The sequence below is a fragment of the Bombus huntii genome, chromosome 2, assembly GCF_024542735.1.
Source record: "Bombus huntii isolate Logan2020A chromosome 2, iyBomHunt1.1, whole genome shotgun sequence".
NCBI lineage: Eukaryota > Metazoa > Arthropoda > Insecta > Hymenoptera > Apidae > Bombus > Bombus huntii.
The window spans coordinates 18142118-18164686 of NC_066239.1; the positions used below are offsets into that span (position 1 = coordinate 18142118).

At 32.5% G+C, this 22569-nt stretch overlaps 2 protein-coding genes and 1 long non-coding RNA gene across 7 annotated transcripts; 2 read left to right on the plus strand and 1 right to left on the minus strand.

The window, feature by feature from the left end:
• Window positions 1–118: 118 nt before the first annotated feature.
• Window positions 119–20806, minus strand: LOC126874418 (probable multidrug resistance-associated protein lethal(2)03659). Of its 5 annotated transcripts, XM_050636465.1 has the most exons (16): window positions 17387–18257; window positions 15942–17174; window positions 15103–15293; window positions 14966–15022; window positions 14459–14585; window positions 6286–6433; window positions 5885–6136; window positions 5088–5343; window positions 4832–5006; window positions 4461–4617; window positions 4186–4388; window positions 2158–3478; window positions 1853–2067; window positions 668–1746; window positions 468–575; window positions 119–384 (listed from the first exon to the last, which is right to left on the minus strand). In XM_050636465.1, the coding sequence occupies exons 6-16, from the start codon at window positions 6357–6359 to the stop codon at window positions 352–354; spliced, it is 3873 nt and encodes a 1290-aa protein (XP_050492422.1). In that variant the 5' UTR covers window positions 6360–6433; window positions 14459–14585; window positions 14966–15022; window positions 15103–15293; window positions 15942–17174; window positions 17387–18257; the 3' UTR covers window positions 119–351. The 5 variants fall into 5 exon arrangements, with proteins under 5 accessions (XP_050492422.1, XP_050492431.1, XP_050492441.1 ...); XM_050636474.1 differs by lacking the exon at window positions 15103–15293 and having other exon boundaries at window positions 14966–15086; window positions 16814–17174; XM_050636484.1 differs by lacking the exons at window positions 15103–15293; window positions 15942–17174; window positions 17387–18257 and adding an exon at window positions 18393–18672 and having other exon boundaries at window positions 14966–15086.
• On the plus strand, window positions 10907–14461 carry LOC126878229 (uncharacterized). The gene is made up of 2 exons (XM_050640797.1): window positions 10907–12600; window positions 13356–14461. Exons 1-2 carry the CDS (start codon window positions 12232–12234, stop codon window positions 13689–13691), a joined length of 705 nt encoding a protein of 234 aa, XP_050496754.1. The 5' UTR covers window positions 10907–12231; the 3' UTR covers window positions 13692–14461.
• Window positions 20754–22542, plus strand: LOC126874554 (uncharacterized). Its single transcript, XR_007692842.1, has 2 exons — window positions 20754–20852; window positions 20998–22542. It is a non-coding gene; the product is annotated as an uncharacterized LOC126874554 (long non-coding RNA).
• Window positions 22543–22569: the final 27 nt, after the last annotated feature.

The following is a 22569-nucleotide window of genomic DNA, read 5'->3' on the forward strand; positions in this document are numbered from 1 at the left end:
TCTAAAATATGTTGCAAAAAATAAGCGACGACGAGTATGCTTGTAAAAAAACAGCTAACTGGTTAAATATATCTCATATTTAATAACCGTACCATAATTAAAATAATAAAGATAAAAATTATTGTTGCAAAATTTTATTGATATTATACTTTTGTTACAAAAAGATCGTCAAACTGTAATTGGCTAAATAGTCGGTACATAATACCTGTGTAAGCACCGTACTTTCAAAATTTGCATCGTTACACTTAGCAAAAACTATTACTTTGGTTCGAAAATATAAGTTGGACGTACGAAAAAATTTCGCTTAAATATGTAGTATATCATTCGAAAGTTACTAAAGTCTGGTCATCATCAGGACACCGCTTCGTTGTTCTTATAAAAACACTGGAAGATCGATATATGTATTAAATTTTGTTTATTCCATTTGCTTGAATTTTCTTAAATTCGAAGAATGTTTTATCACTTACGTTCTTTGCCACTTCTGACAGACTGTTCGCCATTGCAGCACCTGTTTGTTGCACCATATTGTAAAAATATCCTTTCTTTTGCAGTAAAACATACGGATGATCATATTCCTAAAAAATTAACATTAGAAGACAAATCTATCACATTTCTTAGAAATAATAATCAAACGATTTTTTAAATAACTCAACTTATAACTACTTACTACTAGACAACCCTGATCCATCACAAGTATCTTATCGCTATCCATTATGGTATTTAACCTGTGCGCTATAGTAATGACAGTGCAATCCACAAATTTCTTTCTGACCGTCTGTTGAATCAGGGAATCAGTCTGTGGATCAACGTTAGCAGTAGCTTCATCGAGAACCATAATTTTATTATTTCGAATGAGTGCTCGAACAAGGCATAATAATTGACGTTGTCCAACGCTGAAATTTGAACCCTCTTCCGATACTTTACTGTTCAAACCTGCCGCCATCTCTGAGATCGTTTCTCTTATTTCTACTTCCCCTAAAGCCTCCCATAAAACGTTATCAGAATATTCGTCGAAAGGATCTAGATTTCGTCGAAGACTACCTCCGAATAGAACTGGTTCCTGAGGTATAATACTGATTTTCGAACGAAAGTCATGCAATGCAATTTCATTCGTAGGTATACCATCTATAATTATTTCTCCCTCTATGTATGCTAACCGAAAAAGAGCGCTGATTAAGGATGTTTTGCCAGCACCGGTTCTTCCAACAACTCCCACTTTTTCTTTAGGTTTGATCACGAAATTGATACCATTTAAAACATAAGTACTTTTAGGGCCGTATTTTAATCTCACGCCTCTGAATTCGACCAGACCTTTCGTGGGCCATTCTTCCGGCGGTTTCTTTTCCGGTATACTATCCAAGAATGGCTCTTCTTCCAGCTTACTGTATTCCAACACTCTTTCGACAGAAGTCATTTGATTCTCCAGTTCACCGGTTTGTCTTATACCCCACTGTAAAATTCCAACGACTGCGCTAACCTGCGTGATTACTAAACCGATATCCCCGGCAATAGCGAGATCTTCGAATACGAAAAACATGATGGTGATCACCGCTATGTAAATCAAACAAAATGCCTCGATATAAAGACCGAAAGCTCGTGAAAGAGAGATGAATATAAACCACGTTGATGTGTGAAAATCCTGATGATTGTCAAACTCCGTGGTTACTATCTTTTCAGCTTTGAATGCTCTGATTGTCGTTAAGCCTTGCAAAGTGGCACCCACATGATCGAATACTGGTGAACGGGCTAAAAAATATTCCTATTAATCGTCTTAAACGTTGACGGAGAAGATCGAGAAATTCACAGAAAGTTTATAAAATTAATCGCTCTTATTAATGACGTGGATACTTACTTGTACCCTCCATTCGTTTAACAGCGCGACTAGTTGAAATGTATACGACTCGCATATAGTAAAAAAGAACTATAATAACGCAAGTCGGTATCAACAACCACACGCTCACTGTACCAAGGATCACTATGGTCCCCATAAAATTTAGAAACATTATGATAACATCGAACATGGTAAAAGGCATTTTCTTATCGATAATACCAATGTCTTTAGAAAACCTTGAAACGAAAATAAAATTATCAATTAATTATCGATCTCACAAGTAACGTGTGTAGTAAGCAAGATGTCGCGAACGTGTACATTTCTACCTGTTTAATATTCGACCAGCGGGATTCGTGTTGTAAAAGTACATCACAGCACGTACGATACTACGGAACATCTGTGCGTGTAGATTTTTCGAGGCGCGCATGCAAACTACATAATATGTAAACGTCTGTACGACGTAGATACAAGCAATGCCCATAGTTAGACCGCTATAAATATAAATAATTTCATTGCGAGACAATGGTCCGGACCATTGAAAATCCATCGTGCCATTATCGCTTCTAACCCACGATGCCATCTCCGTGTTTACCCAAAATGCGACCAGATAGTCGCTGCCACTGGCTATCGATTGGCTCGATATAAACATAATCGTCATCAGAAGAACCAGAAATATATTTCTACTTGCTTTCCAGTAGGAAAAGAAAACATTGCTAGACATTTTGCCCTTCGACCTGGTTTCCGCCACCTCGACAGGTTCTTGTTCCGCGACTGCGTCTTCTTTTTTCGTTTCTCCCATCGTTCGCTTCTTCTCTATTTTGGTTTCAGCTTCGCCAAATTCTTCTTTATCCTCAATCTCTTCGAAGACCTTCATGGAATCTAAATTCATACTTTGCAACTCCTCGAAGCTCCCTTTCGCTTGAATGCTACCATTGTTCATTACGATTATCTGATCAGCGGCTTTCAAGTATTGTATCTGGTGAGTGACTAGGATTATAGTTTTGCCTTTGAGAAAACCATGTATACATTCATCCACAATGCGACTACCGACATGCGTATCGACTGCCGATAAAGGATCGTCCAGAAGATAAATATCGGCGTCAGTGTATAACGCTCGCGCTAAATTAATTCGAGCTCGTTGACCGCCGCTTAAATTGATTCCCCTTTCCCCGGCCATGGTTCTGTCTTTATGCGTAAATAGATCTATATCGCGTGTCAATTGACACACACGAATCACTTCGTTGTAACGAGCTTCATTCATCGACTGTCCAAAGAGAATATTCTGTCTGATAGAGGAAGCGAAGATCCATGGTCGTTGATCGGCGAAACTTATTTTCCCGCTAGTTTCTAGCACTCCTTCTGTCAATGATAATTCACGAAGTATTACTTGCAACAAACTGCTCTTTCCTGAGCCTATCTGTCCGATCACTGCTATGAAGCTACCAGCTTGTACTGTTAGATGGATGTTTTGCAATGTGTCATTGTCTCGAGAGTTATCCCATCTGGCAGTGACATTTTTTAAGTAAATAGGAACGGATTGTGTAGCTACTTGATTCTGAACTTTCTGTGGCACAGAGATTTCAGGATACGTCATGAATTTCTCGAGTCGTCTGATAGACACCAATGCTTCCGCTAATTGATGAACACCTGTGCAGATCGTAATATCGCGATCATATCGAATTTCTCTTAAAATTTATTTAATAAAATACAGATTATAAACGTGCGGACTAAATCTCGATTAATAACAAATCTCTGTATGACAATTGTTACATAGCATCGTATAGCACGATGAAATTGATATCACTGCTGTTAGATATTATTGAAAATAATTAACATTATTGATAAATAATTATCGAAACATTTCGTAGGAAACTGAAAGAAATGCGAGCATATTTAACCCTTTCGCTTCGGCAGTCCAGTCCGCCGAAAAGCGCGCGCCAGAAATGCGCACAGTGTGCGTGGTTGCTGTATATGCGTTTTCCTAAGTCTTAAATAATAATTCTTGTAGGAGCCGTATATGAAATATCATTTCACTGTTAATGGATTCAACAGATTTTTTAGCACGAAACAGTATACGATCGTTTGGATGTTTGAAACATATTGCGTAAAACGTTTTGATGTACTTTCAGCACTGAGTAACTTTTAAGAAGTGATTAATCCAATATATCAATAAAATCAACAGAAAATGTTCTGCCGATAAAAATATATTATCGACTACAGATGGCATTAGTGTATGCCGGATGTATGGGGTGCCGAACCCAGGATTCGTCGCACGGGCGCCGCCTATAAGCTGCACCCGAAGCGAAAGGGTTAAAGAAACAAATATTTTATCTGAATATCAGAAGGTAACTTACTTATAGCAAAACCGGTAGTCATAGAATCTCGTAGAATAGTGTAAAATGCTGTAGTCATAAATACTTTTTCAGCATCCACATTATTCCCAGTTAAAACATAAGTTAATATGGCAATAAATAATCCGACTCGAGGAAAGTACATATCAAGCGTTAAACCAATTTGTTCTACGATCGAATACTTCTTTATCACGTCCACTTCTTTCCTGAAAATAGTATAAATAATAGTTTGTCGACTTTATCTTACAAAACGTGATAGATACGAGTTATTTTCTTACCGTCTAGCTTTTTCGACAAGAAGCGAGTATGGTACTTCCCAAACATACATTTTAATTACTTCTACTCCATTAATTATTTGATTCATCAATCTTAGCCTATTGTCAGTTTTTTTAGCTGACACGGAAGTCAAACGCGACACTTTCCTTCCAAGAAATACTGAAAAAAATGACGAGTTCATAAATTACTTGGAGGATCGTCTAAAAATAAATATAAATAAATACGATTAATTATTAATTAAATGTGTTTACGAACTTAGATCGGAGCAATGTCTGTTCATTCGATTTTTAATACGAAGATAATATTAAAATGGCAAAAGAAATACTACAGTTACGCCATAGTCTTATGATATGCTTATTTTTTTAATACTTACTCTGCAATGGTATACATAATAAAAACGCTATCATTCCTGTGATTGCACCCAATCCAATTTCACGAAATGTAAGATACGCTATTACAAAAACTTGAAGTGGACCAATCCATAAGTAATGAATAGCAATGACAAAGTAATCGAGCCTATTGACGTCGTTGCTTAAGAAATTGATCATCTGAAGATAAAGGATACAGCATAGAATATAGAACATAGATAGTAGAGACATAGAATAAATTGTGATTAATTTGTTCTGCACCTGCCCGACAGATGTTTCATTTTCAAGAACAGAGTTAGACAATCTAAGTATCTTCCTGTAAATTAAAGTACAACAAGCCACTCTAACTTTCATTCCTAGGTGTGTAAATGTTTGTATGGCCCAATGAATAATCACAGCATCTAGTAAAGGCACGACACAAAAAGCCGCGGCATAATAATGTATACCAGTACTCCAGTCTTGTCTGTTCCCTGAGAAATAACGTAATATCCTGGCGAGTAGAAACGGCTGCACGATCCTGAAATAAAATACGATTCTATTGCTAATTTTTCTTTCGTCTCTTTAACGCTATCGAGTTCAAACTCTCATTCTTTTTCCAATAAACAAATTTTGCCAAACTTATACTCAATTGCGTGCAGAAGTTTCCGATCGGATACATTTGTTTACACTTTATATCAAAAAGCGATATTTTAAAGCATTGGAGGATCTCTATTTTTTTTTTTTTATCTAAAACATTTGAATATGATGTGTAGCCACGTAGCAGTGTTTATTTTGTTGTGTTGTTTTCTTTCCCTGGCTATATCTTCAGTTAACATTTTATTGGATATTGGTTTTGAGATACAAAGTGAAAAATCTACCTGGCCAGAAACTTCTGCACTAGACGTATAATATTAGAAATAATCAGATAATACAGTACTTCTGAATTACTTGCAGTCGATAAAATTATAATCTGTATTTAAATTGAAAGAAATTTTAAAATAATAATCTTCTGATCGCACTGATTCTATATCTGCACAGTGTATCGAGTTATAATTAAATTGTTATATTTGTTACTGTACCGTATGCCAAATTCTAGAACAAATAGCCCTAGTCCACCGTTAATGAGTATTTTACCGAAGCATTTGAACAGTACCCTAATTAAACTTGGCTTCGAATTGTCTTTTTTCTTCTCACATATTTTCACCTCCCGCTCCCAATTTTTTACGATACGCTGACCCAAATAGCTGCTCTTGTCTTCCCGCAATGGCGAATACAGATCATCCTCCTCCAATTCTTTTTTATAACCGACAACGAACAGCTTGAGGATCCACCTGTTTATTAAATAATTAATTGAATTAAATTCCACCTAATCAACGATGGAATTCCTTGGAATCGTTGAAATAGAATTAAATAACAAACGATGGGAAAAATATAATATAGTATATAATTTAATAGAAATATGTGAAATTATTTGAATTACCAAAATGTAAGAATGGACAATGGATTGGCATTTTGGCGCGGATTATTCACTTCTTTCCTCTCACTTTTATCCATTTTCGCAAGCGCAACCGTTTTTGGTCATCTCAGAGTATTTAGAAAAATTCTGTATATCGTGTTTATCTCATTGCCTGAAACGAAGAAGCGAAATTTTTCCTATGGTTCAACGTTATCGATAAAAAACACTGTTACGTATATAGGGCAACAATTTTTATACGATCAAATTGCACAGCCTTATTCCTTATATATATTTGTTTTGTAAAAAATCGATAGAAATAATCTCATCTACTTTCAACATTTCACCGACGTTATTTAGTAACAATATTTATATAGCCTGTTTTATCGATTGCGAAGCAAAGAAAATTATCGAAAGGAAAAATCAAAATCTTTTGAACTGAATTTTTTTAAAAACGCGTGGTCTTACGCAGACAGCGTCACACGCAAGAAGCTCATCAACAGCGATTCAGCAGATTTTATAAGTTTTTCGTGTGTGCTTGTGATTACGGGGCCGTATATCACCGTACAGAAAATTCCTCTGTTACAGAAATTCTATCATCGTCGTACACGCGTCCTCTTCATTTATCAGTACACATGTATTATAGACCATGTTTATGACTCTGTTCAAGGTCATCGATACCATCGAATCCTTCGCTGTAAAAGGTAATTCCACGCTTCCATCTATGGACCGAGTTTCTACATAATTTTTCTTTCATTTATCAAGGAGAATTCATACAATCGCCATTCGATGAACACTTCTCACATACGGTCGACTCCACATAGTTTATCCTCCATAAACGAGCCATAGAGAAAAATAAATTGAGTAATACCATCAAGGTTTATTAGTTGCTACATAAGAAATTAAATGTTAAGTAATTATATATGCTGTAAACAGAATTAATCAAATTTCTTTAGAATGATTTAAATATCGAATATGGGGGTTTCTAGCGTATTAAATATTTGCGTATAGTGGTAGACGAAACAAGTTTGAAAGATAAGATTTATTCGAAAAAAAGGATCGTAAATGTGAATGAAATACAAAGAAAAGTTTGTCAATAGATGGATCAAAAGTTCCATTGTTTACGACTTGAAAATAAATCTCAAACGATTTTTTTCTGCACTAGCTTTTATTATTGTCTCGATAATACAAAGAAAAGTTTGTCAATAGATGGATCAAAAGTTCCATTGTTTACGACTTGAAAATAAATCTCAAACGATTTTTTTCTGCACTAGCTTTTATTATTGTCTCGATAATACAAAGAAAAGTTTGTCAATAGATGGATCAAAAATTCCATTGTTTACGACTTGAAAATAGATCTCAAACGACATTTTTCTACGCGAACTTTCATTATCGTTCCGATATCGAGAATCGTAGCTTATAAATATCGCTCACTTTTTCTTAATTGCGCCCCATGGTACGTTACGGAAAGACCTTGGAATACCAACGGTCAAGGAAGAGATTAGCAGATGCGCAAGAAGGTACAGAGAAAGAATAGCAACGCACCCGAACCGGCTGGCAACGGAAACGATCAACACAAGCATAGAAAGAAGACTAAAAAGGAAACACCCAGCAGATCTCATAAAGGATATATCCTAACAAACACGAAGATGGTACCCCATTGGGGGTAGACACCCACATGATAATCAAACAGCTAAAAAATTCCACCAAATGTCCAAATTGGACAAATTGTGAATGTGAAATATTAAATAAAAGAAAAAAAACCTTTTCTTAATATCTTGTCTAGCTTGGAATAGATGATTGTTATCGATATGGTAAATAATATTTGGTATAAAAGTTATTAACGCTCGTAATACGTCTACTTTGATCTTCATCTTTTCACAACACTGTATGTATATTTGTCAAATATCGTTACGTTCGTAGATACACCACGCGTGTATTTGACAAATGATAATAGTTTCACGCATGTAATATTCGTTCAGTCTGTTCCACACAGTCTGCACTTGACAAATAACGAACAATGGGTTCCCGACGAACTCTTTGTTACAGTGTTCACATGTATCCGCATGTGTACAAGGAAAACATTGAAAATAACCACGATTGCAGAGGAAATTACAAATCATTCCAGTGCTCGGCTAAACGGAATAAAGAATCACGCGAACCATTAGCTGAGAAACTATTACTCAGACGTCTCCGGAAGACTTAGAAGAAAGCAACCGAGCGATTTACTCGCTCTTCGTCAACAATACGCATAACCATAAAAGACACTGGTGCGTTCTAACGTTGAATAAAATTTAATTAAAGAAAACGTAATTAATCTGTAGAACGTTTGTAAAATGTAAACAATTTAGAATATTTACAAGGGGAAAATGTAAAAAAAAAAATATGTACCATAGTGATATTTACAATATTTCAATTATCGATATAATGTCTCTCCACTCGTTCAATTGTTCCAATTTTAATCAATTTATTCCTTTTCTCTTCACTTCTTCTTCTTCTTCTTCTTCTTCTTCTTCTTCTTCTTCTTCTTCTTCTTTACTCTACTCTTCATTCTACGTAAAATGAGCGCATTTAATAAACTTCCGTGAATTTGAGCTATTTTCATGGTCGTAATTTCTAGATTTTCTCCGTGGATTTGGCATTCCATGGATCTTCATATAAAGCAACGTATGCGAATGTGAATAACGCTCGTTGTACTCGTGTTTGCGGTATGTTACAGATCGGTTACGCAATTACACAAATATTATAGATATTTACTTGTACAGCTGAAATAATACATATTACAAAATTAATAACCGAGTGCGACAAAACGATGATATAACACGTTGTCACCATAATCATACAAAATCATTTTCTATATTTCAGCATTACGTTGTAAGAGAATTACATTATACAATGGTTCTACGCTTCTGCGTGAAAGTTTAGAGCATGTTAGGGTTCCAAAATGACGATTTCCTTTTATAACGAAATATTTTATTCGTGATGATATGCTTTTAGAGTATTCACACTGTAATTCATTATATTTGAAAGCGAAAGTTATAATTATAATATTCTCATTTCTCAGAAAAATGTACGAAAAAGTTTGCTTCGTCCAAAAAACGAAGAACGTTCCAAATTTTGGAACGGAAAACTACTTTGTGAAAATTTATAAATTGGATTTATCTTCAAACTACAGAAGCTTGGATCTTTAAATATTCCTTAAAAGAAAAAAAAGCTGGCGACATATCAGTAGCTAAAACGTTCATCATTGAACAGGTATTATTTTATATTATAATCCGAGGGTTCCATGTTTGTTTGGTACACTGATTATTATGTGTGCCACGCTGTAACTTGATAACACGCGTTTTCTCGTTGTTGAGGTTCAAAGAACACACTATATATCGAGAATGTATGTAGTTGATAGAAATGAGGAAATTACGCGACAATGAAGCAACATCTGAAACCTTGACTACTCATTCCGTACGTAGAGATTAGTCAATCACACCGAGAAATTTTCCTGCAAACTAAATTAACTGCACAAGTAAAACTCTTTATAAATCTTACAGAATTCAACACTTGACTGACTTATTTCGGTGATTTTTCTATCAAAAATAAATAATTCCTGCAGCAATTGATAATCGCTTTTTTCCATTTTATAAAACAACGTACAAATCACACCAAGTTTTATGAAATCAAATATTTTTAACATCTACGTTTGCCGTTTCGTATTTTTTCTTTACCCTCGCGCGTCTATATTCAACTAACGAATGAAAGAGGCAACTTTTTACTTATCCAAATATTATTTTTATCAAATTTTTATAATTCTAATTGCGAAACGAAGAGAATCGCTTTTTCGTTAAATATTGCATTCCTTATAATTCCAAACTATAGAATATATACATTGTATAATTTTGTACAATTTCTTTTCCTTATCTTTTGTTCCATATCTTTTCACCACAGTCCCGGCCCCACTTCCCTTTTTCACAGAACCCATGCACGGACGTTTCACACAGTACATCAGAATCACAGAATAACAGATTCCATTTAATCAAACGCTCGATGTCTTTCCATCGTTGATTCTCTTTCGCTTCGCTCTTCCATCGAACGGAAGCCAGACGCTGAAACCAATCTGAATAAATCCAATTTTCCTATCCACCACTTGTCCGTACTGATAGCTCACTTTCAACGAACATTCGACGACAAAACGTAGCGGAATATCGTGTCGAAGTTGTGATATCTAATTTCGCAACGCATTAGAAAGGATAACGTTTACCGTTAATTGCTTTATTCCACAAGAACTTGATAGGTTTAAATCTGCCTAATATCGCTCAGGGGAGAACAATGTCTCGATTTCGTCGCTCAAGTCTGAAGAACAAATGCAATTACAATATGGATATATCGTAATCGATGAGTTTAAATTGCGCCAAATGACAGGATAAGACGGAAATTATCTGTCTGCACGACAGTTGTAAGATAATGATTGAACGAGTCTGTAACGAAGCGTGTGCCCCGGCCAGCCGTCAATTTTCCTACGAAATAATCGTTAATCGATCACTGGTATGAAACGCGGTATGATAACGGCGCGGCAGCGGTCAGTAGTTGTTAAAATCACGACTCGATTAAAACAACGAAGAACTGCGATGAACGTAAGGCCAGCTCTGTGCTCTAGTCGTTTCTATTACATTTTTTTAACATCGACTTCGTTAAAATCGTTCGTGATATTTCTAAAAAGTTCTCCGGGAGGAGATTGAATTTTCTTGACAATTTTAACGTTATATATCTACAGCGATACGATGATTTTTTATATAGCTTGAATTTTATAATATTATATATCGAATATAATTTATATATTTTATAATATTGAATTTTGTCAATGATGTATTATGTTATAATACGCGCTGGGTTCGATATTGTTCAATTTACGTTCAAGGATTTGCTCAATTTTTAATTGAACTGCGATTGATCTTGGAAATTTTCTTATGCTAAGAAGGTTTACTTAAAAACTACTAATTCGTATGAAAGACACGCAAAATGCTTTGACTTTTGATTAATATGAAAATAATTTCGTCCCATACTACAATAGCTCTGCCTCTAAGACGGCGATTCTGTTGAGTTGTTGACCAAAATTCGTAACATTTTTGGTAGTTGATTCATTCTATAATATTTTATATTTAATATATTTGACGAGGTTTCAAGAGAACTGTTTAAAATAATAGTAGTTCTATTATACAATAATACATTATTCTATTCATGTCTTTATTAACATGAAATACTAACAATAATAATTTCGTAACAATAATCTCTTGTAGATAAAAATAAAAGAATTGCTCCTTCATTTACAACGATATTTGTTATCGTATGCATATTTATTATTCATTTCATTATTCAATATCACTGTTATTTCTTCTGATTTGATCTCAGCATGTACGCATTTACTTCACTTTATGAATTAAACCAAGCAAGATAAAGAGTTCTATTTTGTTTACATCAAAGAGTTTAGGAATTTTGTGAAATTATGTTACACGCGTATATTTTTAGTATATAAACATCGTACTTTTCTGTATTTACGTATTTACAAGTTTGTTAATTTGGACCTTTGTATGTTCTATGCAAATAATAATAAGCCGATTTTGTTTCTAAACGTTTACTTTTATTATCATCATTATCATTATTAATTATAAATGTTACGAATTAATTATAATTTTGTATAGATTTATTATTCTTAAGTTTTTGTATGTTTTCGTGCAAATAATAATGGGATGGCGTTTTGGTTATTACCGTAATTGCTATTATAATTGTTATTATTATAATTTTCATTGTGTCACTTGATATTTTAGCATTCGGAAATTATGAATAATTAAATCAAATTAACTGTTTTGGCGTGTGTCGCAGGAAAATATAAACAGAAAAGTGAAAGACGTGTTCTTACTAAACGAAAGGGTTTTCTTAATTTGGGATGCGTGGCCCTTAAGAAAAAAATACACGAAATTCGTTATGTATATGTCCTATCTCAGCGTACATATAGTTATAATGTACATTGACCTGATCGAAGCATTCGGAAATTTAGAATCGATGGTAGGAAACATTATAGATAATACCATAGCAACCACTACCTATTTTATACTATTTTTGCTTCGATTCAACAAACTGATCGAACACGGGATCGTTACTGTGAGAGAAGAAATTGCTAAGAGTAAGTTTGAAACTGTGGAGGAGATGCGCTTGTACTTCACGTATCACAACATTTCGGATAAATTCGGTAGATACGCCATTTCAACGACTTTAGTGATAGCAACTCTCTGGTACTTGTCACCTATGCTGCAGTTGTTGAAGCTTGATTCAGGTATTTCTTCATCGATACGTTGATTTAGATACCTTGATAAATTTGATGGTTTAGTTAGAAGTTAATACTATTACCATATAAGTATGTACATGAGGATTATTAGATTGTCTGGAAAGTTCTTAATGAAATTTAAAAAAACTTTTAAGTATTTTATATTTGATTTATATGACAATAATAATATAATTAATTTTATAAGCAACTGTAACGTTCCTCTTTATCTATTGCGCGTTCTCTCAGCTTTTTAATTATACATGAAATAATTTCGAGAGATACAATGTCGTAGTAAATAAAAAATCAAATACTTTTTATCATCAAAGACGATGAAAAGTTAAGAGAAGATATCCAGAAATTGTTAAAATAATTCGGTACAATATGATAATTGTGATAATGATAATAATACTAATTAATAATAATGATAATTCTATAGCAAATTACATTAGCTATAAATTTTCTTTAAATTTCTATTACAAACTTACTGGACAACCCAATTAAAAGTATTATAGTTCAAATAGAATTTAACATTAATATGCTTGATTAGGTACCTTATTTATTCAAAATGTTTAAGTCAGGTGAAATTAGTATTATTTTTACGTTATAAAATTGAAAAATTTTACAAATCTATATTTTATATTTATTGGCAGATGATGTAAAAAATTGTATAGAGCATATGTATATACATAAATATAATAAAAGCTATATGTATAGTTGAATGAATTAAAATATGATATATACGTACAGTTTAATGAATTCCAAAATGCGTTTAAAACGAATTTAGGGCGAGAAGAAGCAATTTCATTTCTATGATATTATTTCAGGACAAAGCAATGAATCATCGAAAGCTTATAAATTGCCTTTCCGAGCCTATGCTTTTCTCGATTATCAAGACGACTTTCAAAACTTCGTTATCATGTATTTATACCAGTTCCCAGTCATGTTCATTGCATTAAGCCATATAAGCGCCATCAGTTTGTTAGTTAACTTGGTGCTACACATCTGCGGTAAATTCTCAATCTTGTCATATCGTATACAAAATATTTCCACGAATTCAAACGTTAATTTAGACAGTGTAATCAAAGAATTCGTGACCGCGCATGTAAAACTAATTACGTAAGTATTTATCTTTCTTGCTTTCATTTCTTATTTACATTCTATCGATTATCCTGTTGGTGTTCTTATTTATCCTATTTCAAACATAATTAAATTTACTTATTTATTTCAAATATAATTAAAACTTTACATCTTTATGCAAATATTTGGAGATAAATAATTTTTCAACCCTAATATACATATACATATGTATATTATTTTCGTTAAATAACATAGCTTTACTAGATGAAACAATTACTTTCTCATCCTGGAAAATAGTTTGCTTTTAATCTATTTAGTTTATTCTTCAAGACTTTATTTTTCAAGTTTAGTTTTTTTTTACCCATCTATAAATTAATATAAATCATATATGTTATTAATATAAATAATATATGTTCACTGACTCATTATCGTAACGATATTATGTAATATTCAAAATTCCATGCAGGACAGCGAACTCCATCAATTCAGCCCTGCAAGTTTTTCTTTTGGTGGAACTATTGCAGACAACCATTAGAATGGCGACTATCATATACATGATGCTTCTAGTACGTTTATCGCATTTATCGTTTACTTTGTTCATCGTATTATAATACTTGATTCAGACTTTACTGGAGTATAATTTATAAAAAAAAAAAAAAACATACATGTATATGTAAATTTAGATATAGAAACTCTATTTGTAACATTTCTAGCTATTTAATTTTAGACATTAATTTTGTTCGCATTCTTAATTTCAATTGTTATAATTTTCAGAATCCCTCGGGAAGTTTCGTGAACACTTTGACTTACGGTTTATACATTTCGATAATTATATCGATGTTATATCTATACTCTTTCATGGGAGAACAGTTGTCAAACGAAGTATCTATCATTCGCAGTTGTGTACAAGTGTCTTCAACCAGATAGATTTTCCTGTCTACGACAAAAAGAATAACTTTTAACAAAATTAAAATAATCTTTGATAACAGGATTTTTATTGTAGTAGAAAAACTATCAGATGAAAAATGGTGCAAAGAAGCAGAGTTAAGTGATGTTTAGCATTAGAATTTTCAAAGGCTGCAGATTGTTTAATATCACGATTACTAAAACTATGCAAGTGCTAGTGACAAAATTAATATTGATTTTTAATTAAATGGAAATATAATTATAATATGAATGAAAATATTTGAACGCATAAACTTTTGCGTTCATATTGTACGTGTCACGTAAAATCTGTTTGCTTGGATACTTTTGCACGCATTTTCCACCCTTTCGAAATTGTTATAAAAAGAAGATTAAAAATATGATTAAAATTACATTTAGTCGATGAAAGTGAGCGAAGCGTTTTATGCTACGGACTGGAATAATTTATCGCTGCATAATCAAAAGTTATTGCTTCTGGTTATGACTCTTGGACAACAGAGTTTGCACGTTACAGCTGGAAAATTTTATACCTTCTCATTGTACGGTTTTATCGCTGTAAGTAAATATTGAATATATCTGTGTATGGTCGTAGTTATCTCCGATAATTCTTCGTCTTTGACACGAACCGATGTGTATTCAATAAATAATTATCAGAATTATTAGAATATCAGAAAATGCATTGGTGATATTTATACGATCCACTCTGAACAATTTCTATTATCTGCCGAAAATATTTGATTTGAATCCTTTAGTTACATTTTATCAATATATTACGCGCATTGTGGCAAACATTTTTAAATTTCATTAGCACTGTGACGAGACTCTACTTTGATTATCACAATGGCAAAATTCAAAACACATTTGAAAATACATATAGAAATTACAAGATATTTAGTAAATGTTGACACAGTCAATTATTCATTGTATTAATAAGCCACAATATTCAATATATTTGTAGTAAATATCTTGTAACTTTTACGTAGAATTTCAGATCGATTTCCAATTTTACCGATATAATTACGTCTTGTTAGAACGCTGATGGAATTTCAAAAAGTTTCCTACAATGTACACAATATGTTCGTAACAAATTTTCTGTAGTAAGTGTTTGAGTACTTTCAGGTGTGAGTTGACTGTTGGTATTAAGTTAATTCATTTTGAAATATTGTATTTTTACTTGCATTCTGTGCTGTGTACAGATTGATAAAAAAAAGACTTTGGAATTTTTAGGGCAGATAGTACTTGAGACAAATGGAGGAAAAACGTCCTAAAATGTCTGAACTCTTTTTTTCAAGGATTAAGATTTAAATTCGAAAACAGCCCTTTTTTGTGATCTTACTATAAAGTTTACTGATGAAGAATGTCTACTTACATGTTCGTTTCAGTGTTCCGGACGGAACATTGTAAACAAATAGTACTCGACTGTATTAGTTTCAACTTTTCATCTCAAACAGATCTTATTATTTGTGTGTTTATGTGTTGTGTTAACAGGTTATGAAAACCTCGTTTGGATACGTTTCTCTTTTACGAACTCTCATTTAATGTAACATGCACACAGACTGTGTTATAAACTAAAACAGTGCAGTCAACGTTTAAACATTATAAGGTATTATAAATAAACGTTTCAATCCTATTTTGTAGTTACCGTTAATTACCGTTATTTCATATTTCGCAAAATTTGACGTATGATTCTACGTTTGAAAATGTTGTTATTTCTATACTCAGAGGTAAGATCAGAATAGTTATTATTTTATTGAATGGATAAATCTATCACACCGTTCTGAGCCAAAAAAACCTTTATTGCACGCGCTTACAAAAACTAGGGATAAAAATAAAAAGGCATCTTAAGCCTATCGATTAAATCTATCGATTGTAACTAGGATCATCCTCTAGTTACTATTTCTTATAACTAACGCATCGACTAATGGATGGCGAGAACGAACTCACGTTGTCATTTTCAACAGAAAATTGTAACAAATTTAATACATTTTTCTGTGCAACAATAAATAAAATTGAATATAAGACAAAGAAAGTTCCGTAAAGAAATTTTACTGATTAGAATTAATATTGTGAAATGATAAAAATTGTTTGTGCGACAGAAGTCCCTTAATAATTTACTAATATTATTAAGTATCGAATTTGTAAATTGAGATTTACCATTTTTTATGTTATCTTCTCGTATGAATGAATGAACCTATGGAAATGAATAATTTGTTTCTTGAAAATTGAATATTAATCACGTACTTGTGTAATGAAATTGAGAGAATCAATTTAGCTTTCGACGAGCTTAATTGGTAAATTGTTGTACAGAAGGATATTCCGATTTTAAGTTGTCACTAGTTCACATTATACATCTTTTGTTGTACTTAGCACTCACATACTTACGTAGAATTCGCTATTCTAGCGAATTTGCTTTCTACGAAATTGGACGACTATTTAAAAATAAAAAAAGACAAAATTCATCTTCCTACGTTAATGTAATCTTCCTTCATCAACTTCGTGTGTTTTATATTATATATATCCTTTATCTTTATTTATATGTAACGTGTTGATAGAAGAACCGATATATCATGTGAGAAAATTGCTTCGCCACTTAGAAGGTTAACTACAAATCAACAAGTATCATCCATAAAATGGCCTTGTAACGCAAACAAATATGTTCATCTACGTTATTGAAACACGTTATGTACACGTATTATTTTTATGAATTATTATATGAAATTATATGAAATTATTATATGAAATATAATATTTATTATTATATGAAAATATTACAAAAAAAAAGAAAAGAGCAAAAAGGAGAGAAGATGAAAGTACCATTTCAAGAGACTTGACAGAACAAATGTGATTGCGACTTTTATTGGAAAATTGCTAGTGAGGTGTTAATTGTAAAATTATCATTGATTCAAACTGTAATGGAGCACGTGTCCACGATTACGTATCAATTTTCGTATGAAATTACCACTTATCGATTGCGCGTACGAAACAGCGTCGCAGCGGAACCACAACTCAATTAAATAGCATAGGAACGCAACGAATGCAATATGTCTATCACTTTGCATCGTACAATTCTATTTACGTCATTTAGGAGAATAAAGGATCCTTTGTTACAACACCGCGACTGTTGCAATCAAGCGTCCGACACCAAATTTTCACGTTGTATGCAATTTTTCATATAGTTCCACAGATTTCTATGCGATATCCCCGATTCTCTGCGTGTATCTTAAAAATGGATCTTTATTCATTTTAATCACGTTATTCACTTTTATTCACTTTATTCACTTTACTCACTTTATTCACCAATATACTAATATATAAATGTTCACTCAGCCTTCAATCGAGTATCATTCAAAATTCTAATTTTTAATTAATATAGGTGTATTCTTGATCCCGTTTTTTATCTGAATAAGATGGACACAATCGATATACATATAGATATATGTACGTACATAAATCTGTTATGTTCATATCTTTTTCGGTCGTTGGCAGGTTAATTGGAATTTTATGAATGTTAGTTGCAAGACAGATTTACGACATTTATTTTGAGAGCAACTCATGTCAACGTACTTTTCTTGCAAATGAATATCTAGGTAAACATTTGCGAGTCTTTACCTATTTCTCGACCGACGTTGTCGCAAACAGAAGCAGTTTACGTATAGCAAACATACGGAAAGATACCAGTAATTTTAAATTATACTGCTTCCTTTGTCTTCGTCATCGATAAATATGATAGTGAGTTCCATGCACCGATTATTATACAATTAGGTATCTTTTTTATACAATTATAGATGTTTATGCATATATAGGAAATTTAATATATTACCCGAATCACGTTAATCCATTCAGGACCCAACCTTTTCCACCATAGAAACAATTTCTGGCGAACTTGTCGAAATGCTATTTCTCCTCCGATTTCGATGATTTTGAAATATGTCGTAAAGCCCAACATTTAGAATAACTTTTTCCTATATATATACATATACAAGTCTTACAGTTATACGCAAAAATATCCCGCCATTTGTGCTTAGTTTCCAAGCTGGATTGGGTTAGTGTACATAGTTACATAGTGCTAGATCCGACGCAGACGATTGACTTTTGTCCACGCGATATCACTGTGATCATATGTCTGTCAAATCTATATCTGTCTTCGACGTCCTTAACCGGGGAAACAACGAAAGACGTATAACCCGGTCATTGCGCCACCCGTGGGACTGCCTCCGGGCAAGCCAACGAGTGTTGCTTTTCTGACGAGATCAAAAGTGCTATCAGCTATGTATCTACATAGTTTAACGGAATTCATTTTTCCACTTTGTTTGCCAAATATAAAAAACATGTAATTATTTTAAACATAAGTGTAAAAGTTTCAAACAGTATACATAATTTATTACAATATATATGGAACACAGTGCTAAAAATATACCAACTCATCAATATTTGAACATTTTGAAAATTTAGGAAAAAATTATATCAATGTTCAGAGAATAAAGAAAGAAAGAATTAATGCGTATAATGGAATTGGTTAGGGAAAACAAAAAAGTACTAGATTTCGAGCGTTCGATTAATGTACGTATCAACGTTTATTATTTTTATTACTTTGTCAACACTGCAGTTGCTTGTTCTTTTATTTGACATCTCTGGTGTCAGTTGTGACATTTATTGGTTAGAATAAAACCTCTTAGAAAGGAAAATGTCTCGTGGAAAAGAACTTTCTATTACAGAAAAAGCAATGATTGATTCTTTTCGCATCGAAGGCAAGAGATACGGTTATATTGCGAATATCTTGAACAAAGAGTGCAATTGTAGATTATATCACAAGGAGATGTAATTATGGAGAGAAGAAGCGATTAGGTCGATCGAAAAAATTATGGTCACGAGACGAACGTAAAATGCTAAGAATAACATCTAATTCATCAGTTATTGACCAATATTTAAAATGAATGTAATTTAGATGTTTCAATAAGTACCATTTACCGGAGTATTTTAAAATCACTGAACACTGTTATTTCGAGAATGGAATCAGTACTAAAATTACAGACTGCTGATAAAGAAAAAAGACTTTTATTTGCACGGGCAAATTATGATTCTTTTTATCCCCTAATGGTGTAATGCTTTTTTTAATAATAATTTGTCTTGGTGGTTTTCCACCAAACACATTATTTTAGGGGCGGTTCCGTCATGATTTGGGTGAGCTTTTTAGCTTCTGGCAAAAGCTCCGTTGCTTTTAACTCAAACAGAATGAATAGTATTGATCATACGCATATGTTGGGGAATTATTTAAAACGTTTTTTTTTTTGGATAGAAAATGATTAAAAATCAATTTTTGCATAAGACGATGCAGTCTTAAGGCAGACTACAGCTTACGCTAGTTGTCGTTTTTGAAATCGATAATTAAATTTTCGACTTAATTCGTAAAGAAGGAAACAACACATTTATGAAACAGTAATTAAGTAACATTCTTCTTTATTTTTAATTTATTACCTTAATTTTGGTCAATTCCTTAAATATTTCTTTTTATGATCGTATTTAACATAAGAAGAAAATATAAGAGCGTAATTTTTTTTAAAACGTCAAATTATTAGAATTTATTGGTCGTATATTTATCGTTAGAATTTGCATTCTAACGATAAATATAAATAAGTTTCTTTCCATTCTTCGACTCACCCGTTCTAACAGATCGATAATATAACCACATTTATTTATATATTCAAAATTTTAGACTTATGTATATCTAAGCAGGTAAAGAATTGATAATTAAAGTTCTTTTTCCATTTAAAAGAATATGAATTGAAAAAACTTATTAAACAAATTTACATCAAAATAATTTGAATAATTAGAATCTTTAATTCATGATTACTATATATTTAATTATTCAAATACATATTGAAAATACATTTAATGCAGAATTAATTCTAACTCATCAATAGGTCAACTTGAAAAAGCGAATACATTTTTCTCTGATACGTTTTTCTAATTTTATGATTCAAACAGGTATCGAGTTTAACATACTTAATCAGAAAAATTAAAATTAGTGTCATTAATACGTATCAATCGTTGAAATAATCATATAACACAGTACTCACCGTAAAGGTTTGGTATCGCCACGAAGTATATTCAATAAATAACGCTGCACAATAGTTTCGAAACACTTAGCGACATCCAAATTTTCCGCGCAACCACACTCCGTGTACTAGCGTTTTACCAACTGAAGAACGAGTAAAAGGTTGCAACCTTTATATATAGCGTGTCACGCGGCCGTTGCCTGGCGTGTGTAGTATTGATGAAGGTATGTACTTAATACGTTTACTTTATTGTTATCGTTTTAAATATTATCTGACTTTGTCTCTTTTCAACATGTATGGGTTCAAGCGTGCGGTATCATTTACAACTATCAGGCATATGCTTTTGCTTAATAAGTTACTTTTTCGTAGGGCTATCGAGTTACGAAAGACTATATTGAAAGAATTTCGCTTGTATGTGTCAAGGCAACGAACTATCAACTAGAGAATGTATCTTGGGAGAAAGTCAATCGAATGTTTGAGACATCGTGATCGCACTGCGTAAATGAACTCGCAACGCTATCTGTGAACAAAGAATTAAATTATAAACGAATAGAGTTCTCAAAGCTTGGGACAATTTACGGGGCAATACTGTATTTGAATCTCACGAATGATAATTTTAATATACACACACTCATTACACTATCGCGTGAATTGCTTTTAATATGAATTTAGTTCCGACAATTCTACCAGAAGACACCTTCTATAAACCGGGAATGAAATATAAACTGACCGGTTGCATACTTAAACGGAAAAATATATATTGTTAAAATATTTACCAAGGACGATTGGATATGAGAAAGAAATAACTTAGATAGATACTTTGTTAGCTTTTGGTTATTTTTGTGGACCGTATCAAATTAGCAGTTCTATTACTCACGATGTTTCATTATCGGCAATTCGTGTAAACTTTTTAGAGCATTATGCTGTCTCGTCTTCACGTTATTTTTTTCTCAACAACTTTGCACGTGAGCAGGAGGACAAAGCCTTTACCAACCAAGGAAAATAAAACACCGACAGGCGGTGCGGAGCTCCACCCACCCTTGGACCAGAATGATCAAGAAAAGGGATTTTAGAACTAGAAAGAAACGAAGAGCCGAAAATCGTGAGCGAGGAAGAGTTTTCGAAGCAGAATATTTATTAATTTTCGAGAAATATTGTTTTTCTTTTCCAACCGGTTAATTTTGAACGAAAAATACAAGTCTTCGAATAAGCAACCGTTTTGAATTACGGAAGTAATCAATTCAATCTTCGCGGTCTCCGGTGAACACTGATTTAGCATTTCACGGAAACCAACCCACTCATCTTTTCCCTAAAGTCACGAGTAGATATAGCACAATAGTTTTTATGATGTTAGTATGATTTTGTATGGTATTTACTTTTATGATGTTATCGTATAAGATAATTACTTTTGTTTTATATGATTTTAGTACACAGTATTTATGGACCACAAAACTATTTAAACGCTTATATTAGAGAAGTCTTTTATGAATTGATTTATTGCGTGCTATACAGAATATTTTGAAATTTCTGTAACGCATTATTATCATGATTATACTGATAAAGTTAAAAACGAATTTGGAAATATATATAGAAGTTACAAGATATTTATTGCAAACATACAGTTAGCGTCAGTTACATGTTTAAGGTCATTATTAATGCTAATTAATACTATACTAATTTTTTATCAAATATATGTTTGCAATAAATATTTGGTTACTTGCATTTACATTTATGAATCGTTTTGAAATTTTACCAATATAGTCACGATAGTTGTATCCTATTACAGTGCTAAAGAAATATCAATAAATTTCTATGAAAAGTGTTGGAATATTTTCATGAGCCACTGTAAGTCTATTGTAAGCGAATTTTTGTAAATTGTGTAATAAAAGGTAATATGAAATTTTCTTAATTTCACATAGTCAACACAAAGCATTTTTTCGT